The sequence below is a fragment of the Rhinolophus ferrumequinum genome, chromosome 20 (assembly GCF_004115265.2).
Source record: "Rhinolophus ferrumequinum isolate MPI-CBG mRhiFer1 chromosome 20, mRhiFer1_v1.p, whole genome shotgun sequence".
Lineage (NCBI taxonomy): Eukaryota > Metazoa > Chordata > Mammalia > Chiroptera > Rhinolophidae > Rhinolophus > Rhinolophus ferrumequinum.
Window position 1 is genome coordinate 33,035,223 of NC_046303.1, and position 23,514 is coordinate 33,058,736.

The 23,514-nt window shown below is 36.1% G+C and overlaps 1 protein-coding gene across 1 annotated transcript in view; it reads right to left on the minus strand.

Annotated features, from left to right (window-relative positions):
* Positions 1-2,283: 2,283 nt before the first annotated feature.
* Positions 2,284-23,514, minus strand: part of VPS50 (VPS50 subunit of EARP/GARPII complex) — a 116,033-nt gene continuing 94,802 nt past the window's right edge. Inside the window, exons 22-28 of the mRNA XM_033088693.1 lie at positions 19,583-19,663; positions 12,818-12,966; positions 11,696-11,792; positions 10,415-10,573; positions 7,276-7,397; positions 5,277-5,466; positions 2,284-3,007 (exon numbers count right to left, since the gene is read on the minus strand). Coding sequence (XP_032944584.1) covers positions 2,888-3,007; positions 5,277-5,466; positions 7,276-7,397; positions 10,415-10,573; positions 11,696-11,792; positions 12,818-12,966; positions 19,583-19,663 — 918 coding nt within the window. The 3' untranslated portion in view covers positions 2,284-2,887. The remainder of the gene's footprint in view (positions 3,008-5,276; positions 5,467-7,275; positions 7,398-10,414; positions 10,574-11,695; positions 11,793-12,817; positions 12,967-19,582; positions 19,664-23,514) is intronic.

Here is a 23,514-nt window from a genome sequence, read left to right on the forward strand (position 1 = left end):
CAAAGTATTAATAATTCTCATCATTAATCATTGTCAAGAGTTAAATATCATTTTGTAAACCACTAAGTCTGTATTAAAATTACTCCAAAGGATAAATATCAAATATAAAGATTTTTCCTTTGGACCACTTCTTTTTGCTCGAGCATAACTTATAATTTGTCTTCAGATCCAATTTTTTATTACAAAAGATAACTATGCTTTCAAAGTTAATTGAAGTATAAGCCTTTTTTCATGCCTACATTTTAGTGAGTGGGTAAAAAAAAAAGCTATTTAATTGAACTTAAAAGTTTCACTTTAGCACTCAGCTAAATATAAACTCTCAAGGGAAATTCTGCTTAACAGTATGATAAAATACCACATGCCCGGCTTCAAGAGAAATTCTATTTCAGTTTGTAAGTTCAGCACATAAGCTTATTAGTCAAAGTGAACTTATAAGATCTCTATAGGTTTTATAACCTGAAATAAACTAGTTCACTTGAATTGCTATGTATCTCCTTAGCATTTTTTAATGCAAGACAATGTATTTGTAGAAATAATCATTCTTTCTCAAGGGATAATTTACCATGCTCTCATATCAACTAAAAATCTTGAATTCTACAAGGTACTTTCATATAAACTGTCAAAGTTAAGGAAAACAGACACAAAAAGACATTTTTTGTAACAGTAAAGTTTCTGGAATATGTATAGTTTCATTTATATTCTCAAGCTTTTCAATTCTATTCATCTTAAAATTAGTTTCACAAAATGTTACATGGTTATAATTCAGTATCACTGCATAATGTATTTGAGACATGTCTGGTAACTCTTGTTATTAAATAATTTCATAATTCAAATCTATTATTGTTTTGATATTTTTAGCACTTATTCAACTATTTTTTAATGTAAAAAAAAACCTCACCGCTTTTCAAAAAGCATCAAAAAGATTTACCACTTTTATTTTGAAGATGGAGAAAGCAAAGGATGGATATGTTAAAAGGTCTGACTGTACGGCCGAGGCTCTAACAGGGTAATTCCTTAGTACAAACTCCTACCCCTGGAAAACACTCTTCCAGGCAGATAATTGCTGTTCATACTATCTAGAATGAACTAAGTAGAAATTAAAGGAAGCCAATTATAAAATCCAAGTAAAAAAGAAGAAATAAGTAGTTCTAATCAACTGAGAAAGAAATGAGATTGATTAGCTCTTTATGTGCTTGTTGAATATGGCATTTAAACAGAAGGACCAAGCTTATCCCAGGTTTGCTTTCTTCTCGTGGCTGTGTACGGACAAATCATGGCTAGTGGCAGAATCTACCATACAGGTGCACAGTCTAGTTCCACAAATGGATCATAATGGCAACAAACGCATACGTTTTTACAAGAGGAAAGATTTACTGTCAACATTAAATCGATAGTCGATGAACAGCAAAGTGAGAGATTGAAAACAAAAAATTCATCCCACAGACACAAACACGAACCCCACATACAAGACATATTCTAAAAGTGCTTCACATTGTACTGCGCTGGTCATGAATACCTGCAGGGACTGATGGACAATGAGTGGCAGTCATCTCCTTATCACCTCCATGCCTGATCGCATGTCACCGTTTGCCCATCACTTCAGCACCTCAGCTACCAGAAGACTCATAGGATACAAGGTACATTTCTCATGAGATGCTTCAGGATTCTGTGAGCTATTGATGTTATAGGTCATGTCCAGTAATCCTGGACCAACACTACACAAGCTTCGATGTCTTACACTCTTCAGTCAGAAACAACACGCAAAAAATTCCTTATCAGACAGTGGACAGAAGTGCATGGGAAACTGATTTTCACGTCATATATATTGGTAGAAAATTCCTGACTTCAAAGCAAAGTTTAAAGCAAGAGTACACAGTTACTAAAGACTGAGTTCTAAAGTTTACCATTGGCTAAACTCACATTATTTTACATCTGTGATACAAAATAGATATTTAAAAAAGGCAAACATATGATCCTACACTTATGCTTAACAGACAGTTCTTTCCTAAGTCAGCCAAAACAGGTTTTGCTGTCCAAAGACAAAAGTTGAATTCAAAGAGAACAAAGCTTATATGAAAAACTGCCCATTAAAAAAAAAAAAAAATCCCACCATCACCATTCTGCATGTTATTCAGCAGGCCTTAGAAAGGTACACCCAATGAAATTACTTTTCACCACTGATTTTAAGATATAAGATGATTAAAATCAGAACACGTGAAGAAAATTTCACTACAGTTTTATGATATCTTCCTGCCATGGCAAAATATCAAAGTGCAGTCTCAGAGGCTGGTCATGTTGGAGTATACCATTTATTACATTTTATCATTTATGATCACTATATTATAACCAAATTAACCCTGACATAAACTTTTGACATTGAAAAACGGAACATACTGATTTTTCAACTATTTTGCTTACACGTATTTTTCAATTCTCATGCAGTGCTCATAATTAGAAGATACTGTACATTACCACTCTCACATTATGCTTAAGAACCAACTTCAGAGTGTAGATAAATGCCAACGTAAATTCATTCTCCAAAAACTGCCCATGTATATACCATCATTGTTCCATATAATTATACTTACAGTCCATTTTTCTGTAAAATGTATAATGGTAATCATATAACAATAGTTATGACGAGGCAATAATATCATTTCAGGAAAGGAACACAACAAATGAGACTAAAAGTTGAGAAGAAGAGATCACAGCATATAAAAGTCATTTTAGAACAGCACACAACTTCAGTGTTTCCCACTTTCCAGTTGGAAAAAACATGCAAAAAGTATTCTTAGCAGACAGTTGTCAGGAGTGCATGAAAAATTGCTTTTCATGTCATATACGTTGAATGAAGACCAATGTCACTGAGGAAAAATAATTGTGTTCATTATCTTTTGGGTCTGTCTATATCATCTATAGCTGCTAGAAGTTTCTGTCTTGCTTTTTTATTGATATGGGATCCCAGGCAAACATTTACCAGATTGGTCAGTTGCTTCGTTGAATATTCCTGCTCGAAAAAAGAAGATCCAAATTTAGTACACTGAAAGACATGTATCTGATCAATGCAGTGAAAGGACAGGCAGACATTCTGGTCTCAGTAGATAGTTACTGAGCATTATAAACCAGTGAAAAACAGTGGAAATTATAGCTGAGACATGAAAGACAAACTGTTTACTGAGCTGTAATAACAGGGAATAAAAATACCATTTGAAACAGGAAGTACTAGAATCTTTTTAACATGGCAGATAATCTGACATGCCTATGCTTTTTGTTATTTTTAAGCTCACACACTTTATGATTGTTTCTGTGACAGTCTTTGTTATTAAGTTATCAAAACATACTGACATTTCAAATTTTTAAAATGCTACTAAGTATTTTCTGATACTCTACGTTTTGCAAACATTTTATGTTAAAAGACAAAAATCTCCAACCACAGAACAACTCCTCTTCTGAGACATAATAAATGAATAAGGTAACAAAGAGCAGAAAGTTACTGGTTTTTAAACCCTCATGTTGTAATTGGCAGCTACAGTAGTAAGTAAAATTGAGACCATACATATTTTTTTGCAGTACAAATCTATTTGGTTCCTGAATTTCAGATAACGAGTTACTGGGATGAGAATGAATAGGGACTCATCAGAAAGTTTTACATATTGATGAGGTTCTGGAGGTTGAACAGCAAGAGTTCGGACAGGGAGAGAGAGTTGTGTCTATCATCTAATAAGACAAGAACACGTCTTCACTGGAGGCAACTACTAAAATATGAGAAAAAGTTCATTTTAAAAACTCAGCCAACTACTCAGTTTGTGTACCTGACCTCTGAGAGCTCCTGTAAGCACCTGGTAATTCTCTTAAGTCAGTCAGTCTACACTTAGCGAGTACCATTATCACCAAGCACTGGACTAGACATTGTGGCGAGTTCCCTTGATGACAGGACAATTCCTGTTGCTGGGAAAAATTTCACTGAATTACAGGTATCAGTTAGCTAAAGCTTCCAAAATACTGAACTAAAAATTTTAGTCCACTCTATTAAAAGAGGAGAAACTAACATGAGCATCATGCTTGCATCACATAATAGATCTAAGAGCTATGCTTTTTCTCTTCAACTACTTACACTCTTTTCCCAAACTCTTACCTCACTCAGTACCAACCCTGAGTGTTTTCCTGATTACTTTACTGAACGGATCCTACAACATTGAACAGTCCTTCTGCACCTGGGTTAGCATTTTGGTTCTCAGCTGGCAGAGGTCAGGGGGACTACAAGTGGTGACATTTTTCTCCCTCCTGAAATCACTGAAAATAACATGTACACTTCTACCTTGCGCCCAAAGATCTGAAACTGACCTACAAGTAGGCACGTGTACACAAAACTCAGGCTAATAATCGTTTCATTTTTTGAGTGGTGAAACCAGAAAAGACGAGCCTGATTAAGTAAATAAAATTCCTTATTTCATTACCCAGTCAAATAAAAATTTACCTAGATTTTACTGATGATGTTTATAGCATAAAGAAATGTGAATGTTCAGAGTTACTGAAGAAATAAGATTCGGTGATAATTTTCACACTTCCTGTATTTTCTAAATTTGTCTTTACATGTTGCCTGTCTAGACAAATGATACATCATACAGAAAAGCTCCCGTATTAGGTATGCTCTAGTGATACATGTTGATTTGAACTGTGTCAAGAATTCCGCACCTTATATAACACTTAGTAAACAGCATTTTTCTCTACTTATCTATGTATCTATACACACACAAAAATAATCTCATCGATACTTAAGGTAAAATCTCTAAACACAGATGAAGCTACATTTGGCTATTTAAACATTAATATATTTAATCATCACTACTACATGTCAGTGTGTTCAGGATGTCACCAATTCATTCATTGTTGAGGGCTGAAGGAAGATTTAAGTTACACAAAGACTTTAGCTTGTAAATCATTTCAATGTCACTGTATTCAATTTATCTTGATGTTAACAACTTCAGCCTTTTCCTCCATCACAGTTGCAGGATAAATATAGCTAATGTTCAGACTCTGGCTATCTTTCCAGATAATTACTGTTACAGTTCACAAAGGTGTCAAAACGATTTGATTAAGCAAAGGGCATTGCACAGACACAGTGTGAATGTGGCAAAGAAATGGTTTATGTGGTTCATGCTAGAACAGCAAATGTTTCTTTTTATTTCACACTCATGACTTTGAATTATATAGTAGACAAGAACAGAACAAAGGAAAAGAAATAAAAACTTAATTAACTGTTTTCCATCTCTCACCCTGTGCTCTTTGATCCAGCGTTCCATGTCATTCTCAGTTAGGTAGTAGGCTTTAATATAGGTTTCCACAAATTCTTTATCAGGAATGGGTCTAATATCTGTTAGTTTTTCAAGTTTCATTAAAAACTGTTGAAAATCCAATTGCATCAAGGCACGACCCTCATTACTACACTTCTTAACATTGGCATATCTAAGATACACAACAATAAAAAAAAACATAAATGATGAGATGATTAGAAAAACAAACCTTTCAGTACTTAAGCTTTTCTCTAACCCCAGACTGGACAGATTCTCTAGAAGAGGGTTACATACAGGTAGAAGAGCACAGGGGCCTCGAGTCGGAAAGACTAGGTTGTGTTTGGACCCTGTCACTTGGCAGTCATCTTACTGATCTGGGCCTCAGCTTCCTCACTTGTAAAGCATAGAGATCGAGCAACTTTTAAGGTTCTTTGCTGCTCTACAGACCATAGTTTCCCATACTCAATTAACATAATCACCTGCAGGATAGATAGTTGAACTGGTATTCCAATTAATCTGGCTGCAAAGATTTATGAAACTAAGCTATGAATGCTCCAAAGTAATATTGGTTTCATAAAACTATGCAATATTGTAACTACTCAATAGAGAGAAAACAAATGAAGTAATACTCTCATGAACATTTGGCAAACCTAAAAACTACGTGAGCATATAAGCATAGAAAGCACCTATGTATTTTTCATCATAAAACACTTTATAGACTTATTCTGAAACCTCACACAATTGAAAACTGGTGTGTTCTGAGGTTGACTAGTTAATATTAAGAACGAATATATTAACCTCACATACACTCATAAGTCAGTGTCTCATTCTTTCAAGGATACAAAATGTGGAGAATCCAACCCTAGGGAATGAGGCATTGCCCCTAAGGAAATTTACAAGAAAACTAAAGCTTATATTACTTAAAGTCACCAAGACTTTTTTTAAAAAGTGTTTTATACAGAAATATACATTTATTATTCATTTTTCTACTTCATTAAACAAATTTATTAAAAATACTTTTCAGTCAGGACTGTGGACAGAGTCATCTTGTGATTTGTAGCACTCCTGGTTTCACTATAGTGTAAAGACTGTTGTCAGCTTGTCATCGTCATCTTCCCACTGGCTAATACATTCTTTTTTATAACTAATAGGAACTGAAGAGAAATCTGATAAATGATAGTATGAAGATTCAATTGATGTACAAGTCTAGATCACTCTGAACGGTCTTTGAAACAGGATTTGCTTTCCAGGGATATTTTTAATGCATTACTGATTTTTATTTGTGTTCTAGATGTTATGGGCAGAGTAAGCATGGTCTCTGAGTCAGTGGAAAATTACTATTCATAGATCTGTAGAATCAACATGAAAGATTAATACAGTTTACCATGATCTAATAATGATATTATTAACTGATGTAGTGGCTGGAGGACTGATTTTGCCATCAGAAAATCAGGAGTTCATAAGCCTTCTCTGCATTTAAAAACTATGAACTTGGACAAGTTATTTAACCTCTTCAAGCCTCAATCTTCTGAGGCAAGGTTTTCTCTCTGATATAACAGAGAATAATAGCACTATCAAAGAGAATTCAGGTTAGGATTTGATAATATAATCCTGCGAAGTCCTTGGTTCAGAAAATGACACATAGTGCTCAATAAATGTATGTATAAGCATTTCATAATAATTATACTTGTTATAAGGTAACAATAGTTATTAGTTTAACTTTCAGGTAAGCATTACATGCTGCATTCCTCTCTCCTCTACTAGCTGGTTCTGGTCACCAACAAGAAACGAAAGCATGGAGGTGGCACAGTGGGCTGTAAGGTTTCTTCTCGAATCATATCCCAAAGTCAAACTTGAGTTACTATGAGATTATCTGTTGTTTATCACTATCTCTACCTATTCTCTCCATCCATTAGTGTATTCATATATTATGATTTGTCATTGAAAAATCATATATTATGATTTGTCATGAAAAACTTACCCTTCCACAATAGTTCTATTAGCCAGTCGTATACAATGTTCCCAAAGTATATTAGACACAGGCAAGGGTATCCGAACTCTCTTAGAAACCTCATTTAACCTTCTGTTAAACTGCTCAAATTCCTAAGAAGACAGAAATCATGGCTACATGTGAATACAATTAGAATGCCACATTGCATTCCCATTGAGAGGCAAAAGGAAGATTTAGAAAGACTCAGAAGCAAACCAAGTAAAAGAAAAAGAGATAATGCCAAACATAATTTAAACTTAGTGTAAAGGTGAAGGTTTTTTTTTTAAGTATATCAAATTGAATAAATTATGTTGTAATACAGAGTATGCATACTACATTTCATATCAAAGGAAATTAAGTGTCACTAACTGATTTAACAATGCTAACAAAGTTCAAATGTTTTTACATCTCAAATTTTTCTACGATTATCAGCATGGATTAAGAGGGTTTCATAATCTGGGTCTTTAAAAATATTTTCAAGAAACCCAGTTTTAATAAATGTTTTAATAAACTTTCAACTCAAAGTTAACTAACTATTTGTAATTTGTGGCTATCCTCCTTAGAAAGCAATATGATAAATTATTATCTTTCTTAAATGGTCTTTGAAAGTAAATAAATCATTATATAATTTGAAAGTCATGTAAATTTTTAGTACATAGGAGAAAATAAAACATAAAATATTTTCTACTACCTACAGAAAAACTGAACATTTTTATTACTTATTAGTAACTTTTTGATACCACTCTACTAAAAATAAAAATGTATGTAACTAACTTAGACAATTCCAAAAATTACACGAAAGCAGATGGTTCACACTTCAATAAATGTATTTCTGGTTTTTTTGGACTATTATCATTTAACTATGTTCACCTACAAAAGTAAATGCTGTTGATTCTTCCTTGATAATGTATTTCAAATAAATTTAATAAGGCTTAAAAGGATATTATTTTCTTAAGAGAGTAGTTACACAATGTTTAGCAAATCAAAACTGACATGTGTTCAAATTTTCTAATAACACACAGGAAAGAAAAATCTAATCTGACCGTCACCAGTCAAGATACCACATAACGATAATTGTCTTATCCTTTGGTACTTCCTAAACCATATTTTTTTGGTTTAAGTTATTTTTGACAGTCAATGCTGTCACTCACCCCTTAGATCTCCCTTAATTATTTATGAAAAAAAGTGGATCTTCAATCCACTAAGTTTGCATTTGAAAATCAAAGTTAAATAAATAATTGGTCTTCATCTTTTTCATTTTATGAATCTAGCAAAGCAGTAGCATTTGCTACTGTATTTATGCTTCACTGCAGTAGACTCTGCTTTGGTTTTCCAGAGTCATGATTCAATACTTTTCATTAATATTTGAAAGATAAAATTTTATGCTTACTGTATAAAACATCATTCTACATATTGCTAAATTCAAGTTCAAGAATGCTTGATGTTAAACAACTAGTAAAACTATTTCACTTTACTTATGATTCTTTTGCAGCAACAATGCAGACTGCTTTTACCTAAAGGTTTGGGCTTGGAAAAGTAATAGAACAAAAGTTATCTTTAAACTTTCTTTATGGAAGATTTTAAGCTGCTAAAAATTGGGTTCAGATTAATACTCTGAATAACACTGTTTTTTCTTATAATATTGTTTCTTGGAATTAAGAATAACTGTAGCAAGTAGCCTCCTTCTAATATGCATATTCAGAGTGCAGACCTCTCTTTTTTCTTGTGTCCCTATGAGTACCATGGTTAGCACATCATTAAAAAAAAATCAATTTTTCAAAAATAGAACTGTTCAAGAAAGAGAGAATGTGACTATTTGTAAATTACACATCTTTTACATTCCAAATTAAAATTCCCAATTGAAATCTCCTGGGTGCTCTAGAAATCAAAGGTCTTTCAGGGTGGCAACTGCAGAGTGCCTTGTTGTTACTCATGCCTTAGGTCTCCCTCTAACTTCTAGACAGGGAGAACTTATCTTGGCAACTGCGCACCTTGAGTATGGGGACAACCTCTCAGTCTTCAACCCAGCCTTCCAGAAGGGCACCATACGCTGCTGGGAATAGGCACACTAGAAGGATTCTGATCTTATCTCTGTTTCGATCTCTGGCTTTGTTTGCTGGTTCTCAAGTGTCCAAGGCTATTAGTTATTGCCTTGGAAGCAGGTAAGGATGTATAAATGACATACAAGTCAGGAGCTTAAGAAGGGCCAATTTTCTTTTCATGACAAATATGAAAAACAAAATTTTTCTGCAAGTTTTCTCAGATGCTCTTTCTTCAGCTCACACATCCCCATGGCTCATTTCCTAACTTCCTTCGGACCTCTCTCTCCTCAGTTCTCTCTTTATCAGAGTCCTTCTTTGAACACAAGTGAATAAATGGTATTCCTCCCCCACCCACACCCTGCCACTTTCTATCCCTCTTCTGCTGGTTATTTATTTTTTCACAGAACTATTCCTCACCTGACATATTATATCTTAATTTATCTCTTTACTACCACCCTCCCTGCACTGACATGCAAGGTCCTTGAGGGCATGTAAGTTCCTTAATTCACAACTACATCGCCAGTACCTAGATCAGTGTATAGCACATGTCAGGTGATCTATAAATAGCTCTTGATGCATGAATTTAAAAAATTACAATTTTTTCCAGAAAACTTACAAACGTAAATCATTAAAGGCATAGGTGTTCACATGACACACTGCAAAAGTACTGTGATTTCTGGAAAAAACAACTAAGAGTAATTCAGGGGCATGGTCACTTGCTAATGAATATACACAACTGTAGAAATATCTTCTAATTAAACAGAAATATCTTCTTGTCAGGATCGCCATGGCTATGGAGGTTACATAATATGAATTACATAAAAGTCAGCCAACACAGGCCAGCCAAACTCTAACTCGACGTGGAAAATCAGTGAACAAAAACAAAAAATCTACAAAGTATTCATGGGTCTATAAGAACACAAAATTCAGAGAGTGAGCCGAATCCAATTCAGGGACTTTAATATCATGATGCTGGACATGTGGTAATGCTGTAACGACAATCTCACTACTTCAGAGCTACTGCAATGATAGGAATCGTTCTCTTAGTGAAATCGCCTTTAACAATGATGTTTCCCAGAGTTACTTGCCTTCAACAATGCATCTACGTATATGTTGTGCTGTGACATAATTTCTTTGACATCCCATTTCACGTTAGCCATCAGGAGTAGCATCTGTTCATAGTCAATGGCTTTGCCAGCGACAATCCAATAAATTGGTTTGCGGAGTTCACTGGCCGTTGAGACTGTCTGAAATAAAGTTCACAGAAATGAAAACAAGTACTTTCTAAAAGAATCAAATTTATAAAGGATATTTTGTTCCTGTGTCTAGTATATATCATATCTAAAAACAAAACACTATTCAACATTTGGAGATTTAAATTATGAAAATACTTTACTTTGTAGGCAAAGATCTACCTCAAAACATAATTTTGAGACACAGAATGAACGTGAGGCCAGACACATTACAACTACAAAAGAACTACAGACTTTCATGCAGTCTAGCAAATTCTTCTCAAATTCCTTCACTTCTCTCCATTTTGACGCCCACTACCCCACCTCAAGATTCCATCATCTCTCAAATGTATTTCTCCAACAGCCCTCGAGCTGGTCTCCATGCCTCAAGCCTTGTCATCTAAAGTCTGTCCTTCACACTGTCCCCAAAGTACTCTTTCTGAAACGCACACTTGCCCATGCCATTCACCTATTTCCAACCCTCCAGCAGCCTCAGGACTAAGTCCCAGTGAACACATCACATGGCTCCTGCTTAGGACGCCACCATCGCTCTCCTCACTAGCCCTCCTCCCTGCTCTGACAATCGCAGTTGTCTTTAGCGGCTCACACGAACCATACTCCCTTTCACGTGCTGGTCTTCCTATGAGCCGTTCCCTCAATTTGGAATATACTCCCCACTCACCTGACTGGTCACGTTTAAACATCACTTCATCCAGACAGCCTTTCTAGACAACCGCTTCCCACCCACCCCTTTCCTTCTGCCGTCAAGGTTAAATACCCTGCCACTGTTTCTTTCCCCTTCTCACACTTTACTCTAAACACAGTTTTATTTGGCTCTTTCTCTCACTAGACTAAAAGTTATATGCAGTACTCAAAAAAGTATTAGGTTGGTGTAAAAGTAATTGTGGTGTTTGCAATTATTTTTAATCTCTTAAACCGCAATTACTTTGCACCAACCTAATATTTTATACAGGAATTCAGGGGTCAATAAAGAAATATTCTAATCCAGCTCTCCTGGGATTTGGAGACTGACCACTGGTTAAAAAAACAAACAAACAAAAGCAAAAACAAAAACTAAATATCACGTGACAGTCTTATCTTGCTCCCAGTTGTAATGATACACAGACCATCTCTGACCTGAGAATAAAACTGCTGAAGAAAGGGCTTTTTGACTGCGGGCATCACAGCATCCAGATGCGGCTGGAGGAACTCAAACTGTTCAGCCAAGAATACCCTAAAGGGAATAAATAACCCATCGTGTAAACAAAGTGCAGGGTTTAGAGCCTATCACTATTTTTTGTGTAAGTCAACTTTCCGATCTCTACACAAAAGTTTGACAATTAAAATTACTTTCCATTTTAGGGAACCACCTTGTACTACCACTGAGACACTCATTTACAATCTACACAAAAATTAATACTGCGCTTATCACTGAATGTGAGGTAAACTGGAAAAAGGGTGACTTCAGAAGAGCTCATCTGGATACCAAGGTGTAGAGTTACACTCCTTTGCATGTAAGATATGGGCACAAATAACACAAAAGACTGAAGAAAGAATACAACAGTATTTATTGAAAGGATGTCTTTTAAAGAACCCATTCAATTATACACAACCAACCCTTGAATTCACAGATTTAACATCTGACTTTTCAGAAGTCACCCAAACATTCATAACGTGCAACCCACTACCTTGGCTGAGACGTACATGTGAACTTCAGGGCAGGAGGCTGGCGTGCAGGAGTCACTGGGCAGGAGGACTACCACAGCTGTACTATTTGTTCTCTACTCCGTGTTACGTACACAACCGCTCTTAAATTATAACTGGGTACACTTTATGGAAGAAGTTATACACTTTAATTGTATTAAAAATCTGGGTATTTACAAGGGTGAGGAAGCATTCTTGCTAATGTCAAGGTAGACTATATTTAACACTAAACTGACAATGTAACCGTTTCTCTAGAATCACAATTCTATAGGAAAACAGAAAGTATACTATAACATGCTTTTTCAAAGTTGTACTTAAAGCAAGAACCATGTTGCTAAAGATGGAAACTTAAAAGATTTCTATTTACCTAACTGAAAAGGACCATGAAGTTTTAAAAACCATTTGGTAATCGATTTCAGGATATACTTCTCAGAAATACATAAATCACATTTAGAAATAGAAGATACATACAGCTAGAAGTATAATTATACAACGTTTACTTTCATAACCTTTCTTAAAGATTAAATGACAAAGCAACTGTTTTCAACAACTTACAAAGATTCTGTGGCCACCACTCTTTCTGCCAACCCATACAATGTGTCCCCAGATGTCAAAATCACTAGATGACTGAGGTGTGGGCTCGGTACCTTCTCCTTTCTCTCTTCTGCTGCTGTGAGCGTGGCAGTAGGATCAGCTGAAACTTCCTGAAAAGAACAACAGATGTATACACACAGCCTGAAACAGCAAATCTAATAGCAATAAACTGTGTGATGTGACAAAACTTGAACTATAAATTAAAATACTCTTTGGCATATATTAATTACATGTAATAGCCAGTCTCTTCTTCCTACATTTATATTTTCTAACAACTGCAACGTTCCCTTGTATACTAAGTGACAATGATCCAACTATTATCTGTGTATGATCTAAAGTTGGCCAACACAAGGAATCTTTATGAACTGAGATTTTCATAGAGACAATAGTGAGATGCCCTTCAAGAACTTGTAAGTGAGGGAAAAGAGACTGCCCCTTGAGAACCAAAATCCAAAATTAGGGTGTTATTCACCATTTCACAGCCAAACCTTACTTAAGGTAACCATGGTATAATCTCAAGAAGACAGGGCTGGAATGTGGTTATAAACTGAAACAGAACCAACTGTATTGTATATGTCTAGGGAGAGTTTACTGATAAGAAGGAAGATGGTTAATGGGAATAAAAGAAAGGGATGCCCAAAAGGCAGAGTGTGTTGAGCTTTAAAAAATCCTCCAAGAAAATTATAGAACAAAAATTAGATACAAAAAAAAATCTGAAGTGTACAAAATGTAAATCGAGATTACTTTTTAAATCAATTACATAGTCACAAAGCGACAACATTTTCCTTATGAATAAAAGAGATGTCAAATGCATAGGACTCTGGGAGTATAACTTAGGTTTATAAATTTAACAAAATGGAAATAAAACATTATAAAACCTTTCAGGTCAGCAAACTGTTTTATTCTTCTTTAGTTCTTTTATATATCCTATCTTCTACTAAACACATTATCTCTCTTCAATTTCTAATTACTCAATTAGCATTTAAAAGTTATTTGGGGAACAACTGTGCTTTCTCTAGGGAGAAACAGGATAAGGGACCTACGCACATTAATCAAGAGCACAGCTTCATTATTTATTGCCTTCTACTAAAAAGGAAAACAATCACCCCACTTCTGCCAAAACAAAAAATAACAAAAGCACAAAATTACATACTGTTTGGTACCAGTTGGTTGCCGGTGCTATTTAATTTAATTCTAGTGGACATTTAATCACCAACTACCAGACTGCCCAGGTGAGGGGCCTTGCACTTGTTCATGACTCCCCTTCCTTCTCACCTCCGTCCCCTTCCTTCTCACCTCCATCATGCCTAAATAGACACCTCTCCTGTTTGTTTCTCCTCATGTCACTACTTCATCAGGACCCAGATCACAGCATTCTTGACTGGACTACTTTTCAAGTCCCCTAATAGAGACCTCTCCCTCTAGCTTCTGTTTCTACTCCACCTTCCACACAATTAACTGGCTTATTTTTCTATAATACCCAGGTGATCTTTCTAAAATAAAGATATGAGCAGACTCCTTACAGGAAAAAGCCTAACCCTGTTACCATGCTCTTACTCCTTTACAACTGACACCAGTTACCTTGCCAGCCGCATTTCGAGGTAATCTCCGTCCCCGAGGTCTAACTATACTGGCCTACTTGCCATCCCTGTCCTGCCAACACTCTTTTCTTACCAGCTCTCTTCCCCTTGTCTGCCGAGTTCTCTCCACCTCATTTTTTAAGTCTGAGATCATATTCACCTCCTTTCCCTAACTTTCTCAGTCTCCCAAGAAGAATTAGTACCTTACCTATGTGGATGTTATCAGCACATATACATTTGTCTGTGTGTGTGGCATCAAGTGTACTTTACCTGTTATCCCCAGCCTCACTGTGAGTTCTCAGAGGGTAGGGACCAATTTCATCATCTTTGTATCTCAAGACCTTGGCTTGCCTTCTGGCATTAGCAGGCCTTCCATTAGATGAATTGATGAAGATGGTAAGTGTCTTCATTTCCTCTCCTCTTGCTCTCTTTCACGCCCATTCCAGGCTTTCACTGACCCCACTCCAGAGAAACAGTTATCAAGGTCCCCAATTGCCTTCTGATGGCCAAATCCAATAGTCAATTCTGAATACCATTTTATTTAACCGATGTGCGGCATTCATTCTACAGGCTGATGCTGAAAAATCCTTCTTCACTTAGTTCCCAGGACACCACACCTTCCTGGTTTTTCTCCACGCCACTGGCCACTTTGCAGACTCCTTTGCTAGTCTGTCCTCCTCTCCTGACCTGTAAACAGTGCAGTGCCCCATAGTTCAGTCGTCAGACTTCTCTCATTTACAGTCTGCTCCCTAGATGATTCTAGCCAGTCCCACAGTTTTAAATGCCGTCCACATGCCAATAGCTCAACATTTACATACTATCCCTGACCGCTCTCTCACCTCTCCAGTGCATTTAATATACCTGAAACCGAACTCCCCAAATGTGTCCTTTCTAAAAGCCTTATCCATCTCCAGTAATGTACCTCCATTCTCCAGAAGTTAGGTGTCATCCTTGATTCCTCTCAGTGTCATACCACCTCACTTACAATCCATCAACGAACCTTCATGGGTCCACCTTCAAAACAGATCCAGAATCTGACCATGTCTCGCTCCTTCTTCCACTAACTCTTTGGTATAAGCCAGCTCATCTCCCTCCTTAACTGGTACACACTGCAGTCAAAACAATTCTCTTTTGCTGCCTCCCAGATGGCTCAGTTGGTTGGAGCGCGGGCTCTCAACCACAAGGTTGCCAGTTCAATTCCTTGAGTCCCACAAGGGATGGTGGGCAGCCGCCCCCTGCAACCAAGATTGAATACGGCACCTTGAGCTGAGCTGCCTCCCGGATGGCTCAGTTGGTTGGAGCGCATCCTCTCAACCACAAGGTTGCCAGTTCAACTCCTGCAACGGATGGTGGGCTGTGCCCCTGCAACTAGAAACGGCAACTGGACCTGGAGCTGAGCTGCGCCCTCCACAACTAAGACTGAAAGGACAACAACTTGAAGCTGAACGGCACCCTCCACAACTAAGATTGAAAGGACAACAACTTGACTTGGAAAAAAGGCCTGGAAGTACACACTGTTCCCCAATAAAGTCCTGTTCCCTTTCCCCAATTAAAAAAAAAAGTTTAAAAAAAAAAAGAATTCTTTTTTAAATAATTAAGTCAGATCATGTCAATTCTTCTGCTTAAAGCTCTCCTCAGAGTAAAATCCAAAGGCAGTACAAAAACTAGGCTCCGCCTACCTCTCTGGTTTCAGCTTTCACTGACCCTCTTGCTTACTCCATTCCAGTTTATTCAGGCCTCTTTGCTGTCCCGGAATAGGTCAATTTTGGTTCCAACTCAGGGTCTTTGCATTTTCTGTTCCCTCAGTTGAAACATTTCCCCCAAAATATCCTCTCCCTACTAGACAATAAGCCATACATGGGTAAGGAGTTTTGTCTGGTTCCGCCTCTCCACCAAAATTGTATCCTTAAATCCCAGAACAGTGCCTGACATCACATATAAAGTGTTCAATAAATAGGCACTAAATAAATGTTTGTTGAATAAATGAATTCTCATCCAAATGGTTCCCTCTCCTGTTTCCTCCAGGGATTTACTTCAGTGTTAGCTTCTCAGAGGGCCTTCTTTGATCACCTAAACCAGGGGTGTCCAAACTTTTTTCAACGTTTTTCACCACGGGCCATATGCGGTAAAATACACAAACAGCCGGGCCACTCACTCGAGGTGAAGTACGTATTGTCTCACCTGGTTTATTTAAGTAAACTAAATATATTTTTGGAATTTGCTGAGGGCCAATTAATAATGGATTGCGGGCCACAGTTGGCCCGCGGGCCTCAGTTTGGACACCCCTGACCTAAACAAAATTACACGCTTTCCCTCCTCTTCCCATCCTTCTTTCCTAGGTCTTCATTACTCTCAACACAATCCGACATGAAATGGGATATGTGTTTATTCTCTATCTGCCTCCTGCACTGGAGGCACCCTCAGTCTTCCACAAAGTACCGAGACACTCAATATGTATTTGCTGAATGAACAATGAAGATCGCGATCCCACTACCGTGAGTCGCCGCGTCTTGTCCACTCATCGCAGAGCTCCTTGCCTTCTGCATTGCCGACACCTACTATGGCACTCTGTATTTTCTTAGTTCAGAGTTGTGAATATCCATCTCAGGTAATTAAACGAACACAAACTGACAAACTTCTGCCAACACTGTACAATCTCAAATTCAAAATAGCTCTAGGATAACCATGAACCCTACACGTTCATAATAGTAGAGCTACTTTTGAATTTCATTCTTTTAAGATTATTAGTAGATATCACCGTATATATAACTTATCAAATTAAAAGTTTCTTTGAATCTAGATACTAACTGGTTAATTTAGGACAGAAGAAGGAGGTAGGGCTAGAAGGTGAAGGAGGCACAGAGTATCATCTGCAGCCTGAGGGAAATGCGGTTTATCTCTGGGGTGACAGGAGAAGCCAAAGCACTTACCTAACTACTGTGTTTCCCCGAAAATAAGCCTTAGCTGGACCATGAGCCCTAATGCGTCTTTTGGAGCAAAAATTAATATAAGACCCGGTCTTATATTATATTAGACCTGGAATTATATTATATTATACCCGGTCTTATATTAATATGTATATATATATATTTATATATTAATATATTTATATATGTTGTTATATAATAATAATACATATTATTAATATGTATTATAATATGTAATATAATTATATGTAATATAATATATATTATATGTAATAATATAATTATATGTAATATAATATTATTAATATGTATTAATATAATATGTAATTTTTGAGCTATTGGGATGTGGACGGCATTTAAAACTGGGACTGGACGGAATCATCTAGGGAGTAGAATGTAAATGAGAGAAGTCTGACGACTGAACTATGGGGCACTGCACTGTTTACAGGTCAGGAGAGGAGGACAGACTAGCAAAGGAGTCTGCAAAGTGGCCAGTGGCGTAGGAGAAAAATCAGGTGAGTGAGGTGTCCTGGAAACGAAGTGAAGAAGGAGCTTTGACTCTGAAAATGAAGATCAGGATTAAATAAACAGCAAAGCTAAGAAAATAAGCCACAGTAAGCCTGGAGACATGAAACTCACAGATTGGATTTTATTCATTTACTATATGAACATTTACGGGTGAAATGCTGTTTGCCAAGGTAAGTGCTATGGAAAAAAATATATATATATAATATATAAGTAGTATATGTTATATATATATATATAATATATAATATATATTATATATATAATACACACATACACAAAGGGTCCCAAAAAGATGCATACACATTTTAAGAGAGGAAAAAACTGTATTAATATATACTGATAATAAAAGATGAATACAAGTCACGTTTGACTTCTGCAATTACAAGAGATGCTCAAAGTGGTTACCATCAGCGTCCAGACACTTCTGAATATAGCAAACTACTGCTTGAGTAATGCTGACCAAAGTGTTAACCTCTCTTACAATGTGTATACATTTTTCTGGCACTCCTGATACACACACACACACACACACACACACACACACACACACACTCATGGCAAAAAGATCTCCAAATGGTAAGGATACAGGTTACTTCCTGCGCTTACTTGGGATATCAGCACATGCCTCTCTCATTTTATTCACATCTCCGCTCAAAGATCACCGCCTATCACTCTCTGCATTTTCTTCTAGCACTTGTTAAGTGCTAGAAGTGTTAAGTGTCTGACACTATATTATATATTTGTTTATCTGTCTCTGTGCTTAATAAAGTTCCAGGAAGAGAGGAATTACCTCTTTTGTGCACTGGTGAATTTCCAGTGCCACCACAATGTCTGGCATATAATAATTATTTCAGCAAGTATTTCTTAAAAGAACGATCACATTGTTTTTATAAAAACTTCCATAACAGAAGTCTGCACATAATATAGAGCCTATGAGAAAAGAGGAACATGATTGCTTGCTTGGGTAGGTGAAGGAACAAAGGAAAAGTCGGAGAATGCTGGGGTGAATGGAGATGCAGAGAAACACTGAACAACAAAAATGTCTGGCTACAGTGACCAACCACAAAAAAAGCATGTTCTTATTTTAAGTGCTTATCTTAGCTTAAACACTATAGAGGGCCAGCCCTGTTTTTCGACCAACCGGTCTTCTTAAAACATGCAGTTCATCACGTGACACAGTCAAGAATCTAGACCTACTGCACAGCCAACTAAACCCAAACTTCTTCAGTTTCAAGGCCATTTAAAAAGTGGTCCTAAACACTCTGCAACACAACTCTTCAGCATACACCAGTGCCCCATCACAAAGACCCACCAAACTCTGGGCCAGGCTTGTCCCACCTCCAGGCCCTTGCTCAGCCTCCGAACCTTAATCTGTATGTCATGCTCTCTTCTTTTTGCCACGAACCCATCCACGCCGGTTCTTCAAAGTCTAGCATAAGTCTCACTTCCTCCTTCAGTTGTTCTCTGACATCAAGCCTGCACAAGAACCTTTCCTGTCTTTGAACGTGTACTGGATGTATGGCCAGTATCACATTCTTTCATGTATACTAGTTTTTTCTCTCCAACCAGACTACAAGAAACCTCCATTTTACTTGCTACCAGCACATAGTGCAAGACTAACACTCAGGCACTCGGGATACATATAGATATACATTTATACCCAAAATAATTGATTTCCATTGCTTACTTACCAGATCAATAAGGCTCTCTTGTATTCTGTTCAGAGTTGTTCTTAGTCTACTACTACTAAGGCCTAGTCCTGTTGATTCCAACTGAAAAAGAAAAAGAAAGGCATGTTAAATCGCTCTGGAGAGCATCTTGCAAATGTTATAACTTCAAATTAACCAAAGTGAAGTATCTGATGAATTCTCACATTCAGATACGCCTTCAGAGGCTTTCCAAACTGCGTTAAAAATTCCAAAACATCAAGCAAAGAAGGCAAACCTTAGCCCTCCAGGGAACAAGACAACTATTTATACATGTGCATATATAGGGCACATAACACCTATCAACCTAATGAATTTATCAGGAGAGAGTTCATCACAATTTCTTTCCCACAAGTTATTATTTGTAGTTATAAAACCTGAGATTTTCAGATACTTAAAGATAGTACATTATGTTGTATTTATGTAGAAGCATAATAATACAGTGCTGCTAATTTTTTTTTAACACAAATTAGACACAGCCTAAATCCTCATTCAAATATTAATGAAATTTTTTGTTAGGTTCAGTAAACATTTCACAGTATAGAATTCTCTTCACTACAACAAAGCCAAAGCATTTAAAAAAATCTTCACAAAAGAAAATAAGTGGGAAGTGAGACTTGACTGTTAAGACATGAAAGTTGGCTCCTTGTGTGATGATTCAATTGACAAATATAAACTTAATTTAAAGGCAATCACAGATACACACAGACATCTGGAAAAATGTTTAAACAGCTTATATGAGCCAATAAATTTAAAACTTTATTAATAGTAAACTATAAATTATATAACCACACTGATTCATAGAAATTATGAGTGTATATATACATAAATATGTGCATATATGTGTATATATATGTATATAAAATATATACATATATGTGTACACACACACACACACACACACACACACACACAGAAGCATACACACATATTATTGTTCCTTATCCCTTCCTGAGATACAAGGATGAGAAATTACTTACACAACATGTGTTAGAAAGCCTCAAGCCAAAATAGTTGTGTGATGACATGGTGTAGTAAAACATGAACCAATTTTATATGGCAATTTTATAATACATTTTATTTTTGCTAGGTTTTATAAATTTCATTAATACATTTTCCTCTTTTTTTCACTAGGTATTATTTATATATAGTTAAATTCCACCATTTCAAGTATACAGTTATGGTATAGTCTTGTAACCAGCACCACAATCAAGATATAGAAGAGTTCCCTCATCTTTAAAAATGTTCTCATGTCTTTTACACTTGATCCCCTCCCCTATCTTTAACGCTGATCTGCTTTCTGTCACTGTAGTTTTGCCTTTTCTAGAATTCCATATAAATGGAATCATACAGCATGTCGTCTTTTGTGTTTGACTTCTTTCTTGTGTTTAGCATACTTCTGAGATTCGCCCATGTTGTAAATCTAATTAACGAAGCTCATAAAACCTACTATTTCATGCTCTTTTATTGCTTAATAGTTAGTATTCCACAGTATGGACACAGCACTGTCTTTTACTTACTCACCACTCAATGAACATTTGGGTTCAGTTTGGGCTACGTGAGCAATGCCAACATGAATATCTACGTATCGTCTTTATGTTAGACATACATTTTCCGCTCTCTTGGGTAAATTCCTAGAAGTGAAATTTCTGGTTCATATAATACATTTTTAACTTTATACGGTACTGCCATACTATTTTTCCAAAGTGGTTGTGCCATTCTGCATTTCCATAAGCAATGCATGCAAATTCTACCTGCTCTATGTCAGAGAAAATGTTTGTTGTTACTCCACCCAAAATTCAGATGTTTAAGCCCTAGCCCCTAATACAATGCTATTTGGAGATGGGTTTTGGGCAGTAATTGGGGTTAGATGAGGTTATGAGAGTGGGGCTCCATGATGGGATTAGCACACTTTGGTAAGAAGACATACATGAGAACTTGTGCTCTTCCCCTATGAGAGCACAGAGGAAAGGCTATGTGAAGATACAGCTAAAAGGTAACTGATTTTCTGTCTACTTGTTCTATTAGTTACTGTGTGGTGTTAAAATTTACAGTTATGATTCAATTTTTTCATTCTCTTGAATTCTGTCAATGATTGCTTCATCTATTTTGAAGCTCTGTGACTAGGTACATGCACATTTATGATCAATATGTCTTTCAGTTGAATTGACCCTTTGATCATTATGAATCCCTTTATCTCTGCTAATACATTTGTTTTCAAATTTATTTTATCTGATATTAATTAGCCACTGTAGCCTCCTTATGCTTACTGTTTGCATGACATATCTTTACAGTCCACTTGCTTTCAAACTAGACATGTTTTTTTATTAAATATGGGCTTTGTTTTTAATCCATTCTGGCAATCTCTGTCTTCTAATTTGAGTGTTTAGTCCATCAACATTTAATGTGATTACTGGTTGGGTTTACATCTACCATTGTATTTCTTTTTTGTTGTTGTTGTTCCTTGGTTCCTCCTTTCCTGCCTTTTCTGATTGCATGAATTTTAAAAAGCTTCTACTTTAATTTTCCTGTTAGCAAAAGAGTTCAAATTCTTTGTACTATTATTTATTCATTGTTTTCCTGTGAATTACAATACACATTCTTAACATTTCACAGTCCATTTACTGTTAACAATGTACTGCTTTACATAATACTTAGAAATCTTGCCATCTTATAGGTCCACATATCCCCCTACATACTTTGTTATAGTGTTTATATGTCATACATTTATATTTATTATGAACTTCAGAAAACAATGTTTTGATTTTAGTTTTAAACAACTTTACATTTTATAAAGAAATTAATGGGGATAAGAACAAAATAATCTTTTGGATTTCCCCAAGTAGTTTCTATTACCAATGTTCTTCATTCTTTTCTGAGGATCCATGTTTTCATCTGGCATCATTTTCCTTCAGTCTGAAAAACTTCCTTCAGCATTTCTTATATTACATACATGTCTGTTGATGACAAATTCCTATTTTTTTCATTTAAAAATGTCTTAATTTCACCTTCATCCTTGAATGGTGTTTTTGATGGATATAAAATTCTGGATAGAAATTTTTTTTTTCTTTTAGTATCTTAAAGGGGCCTCTAGCCTCCATAGTTTCTCATGAGAACTCAGCTGTTAATCAGATCACTGGTCCCTTTTATATACAGTCATTCCTCAGTACCAGCAGGGGATTAGTTCCAGGACCACCCACAGATACCAAAACCTGTGGATGCTCAAGCCCCTTATATAAATTGGTATAAGATTTGCAAATGACCTATGTACATCCTCCCGTATACTTTAAATCAGCTCTAGAGTACTTATAAATCCTAATACAATGTAAATGCTATGTAAGTAGTTTTTATGAAGTATTGGTTAGGGAATGACAAGAAAAAAAGTGTACATGTTCAGTACAGACAACTGTCATATGCCTAACTAGATAGTACACAACAGCAACAACGTATTTGATATTTTTTGGAAAATTTTCAACCTGCACTTGGCTCTATGGATGCAGAACCTATGGATATGAAAGGCTATAAGTCCATTGCAGTTTTCAAGAGACAGCTTTACCATGAGGTACTCCATTGTATGTTTCTTAGTGCTTATTCTGCATGCTGTTTGTTTGGCATTTTGTGTCAGCAAATTTTTGGCCAATGTTTCTTCAAATGTTTTTTTCTTACCTCATTCTATCTCTCGTCCCCATCTGGTATTCCAATTACATGTATGTTTGACCATTTGGTATAACTTACCATGTCCCTAAGGCTTTGATCATTTTTGTTTTCCAATTTTTTTCCCCTCTATATTCTGAATCAGTTTGAAAGATTTTTATTGGTTTATCTTCAAGCTCACATATTCTTTCTTCTGTCACGTCCATTTGGCTGTTAAGCACATTCAGTAGTTTTTTTTTTGTTTGTTTTTGTTTTTAATTGCA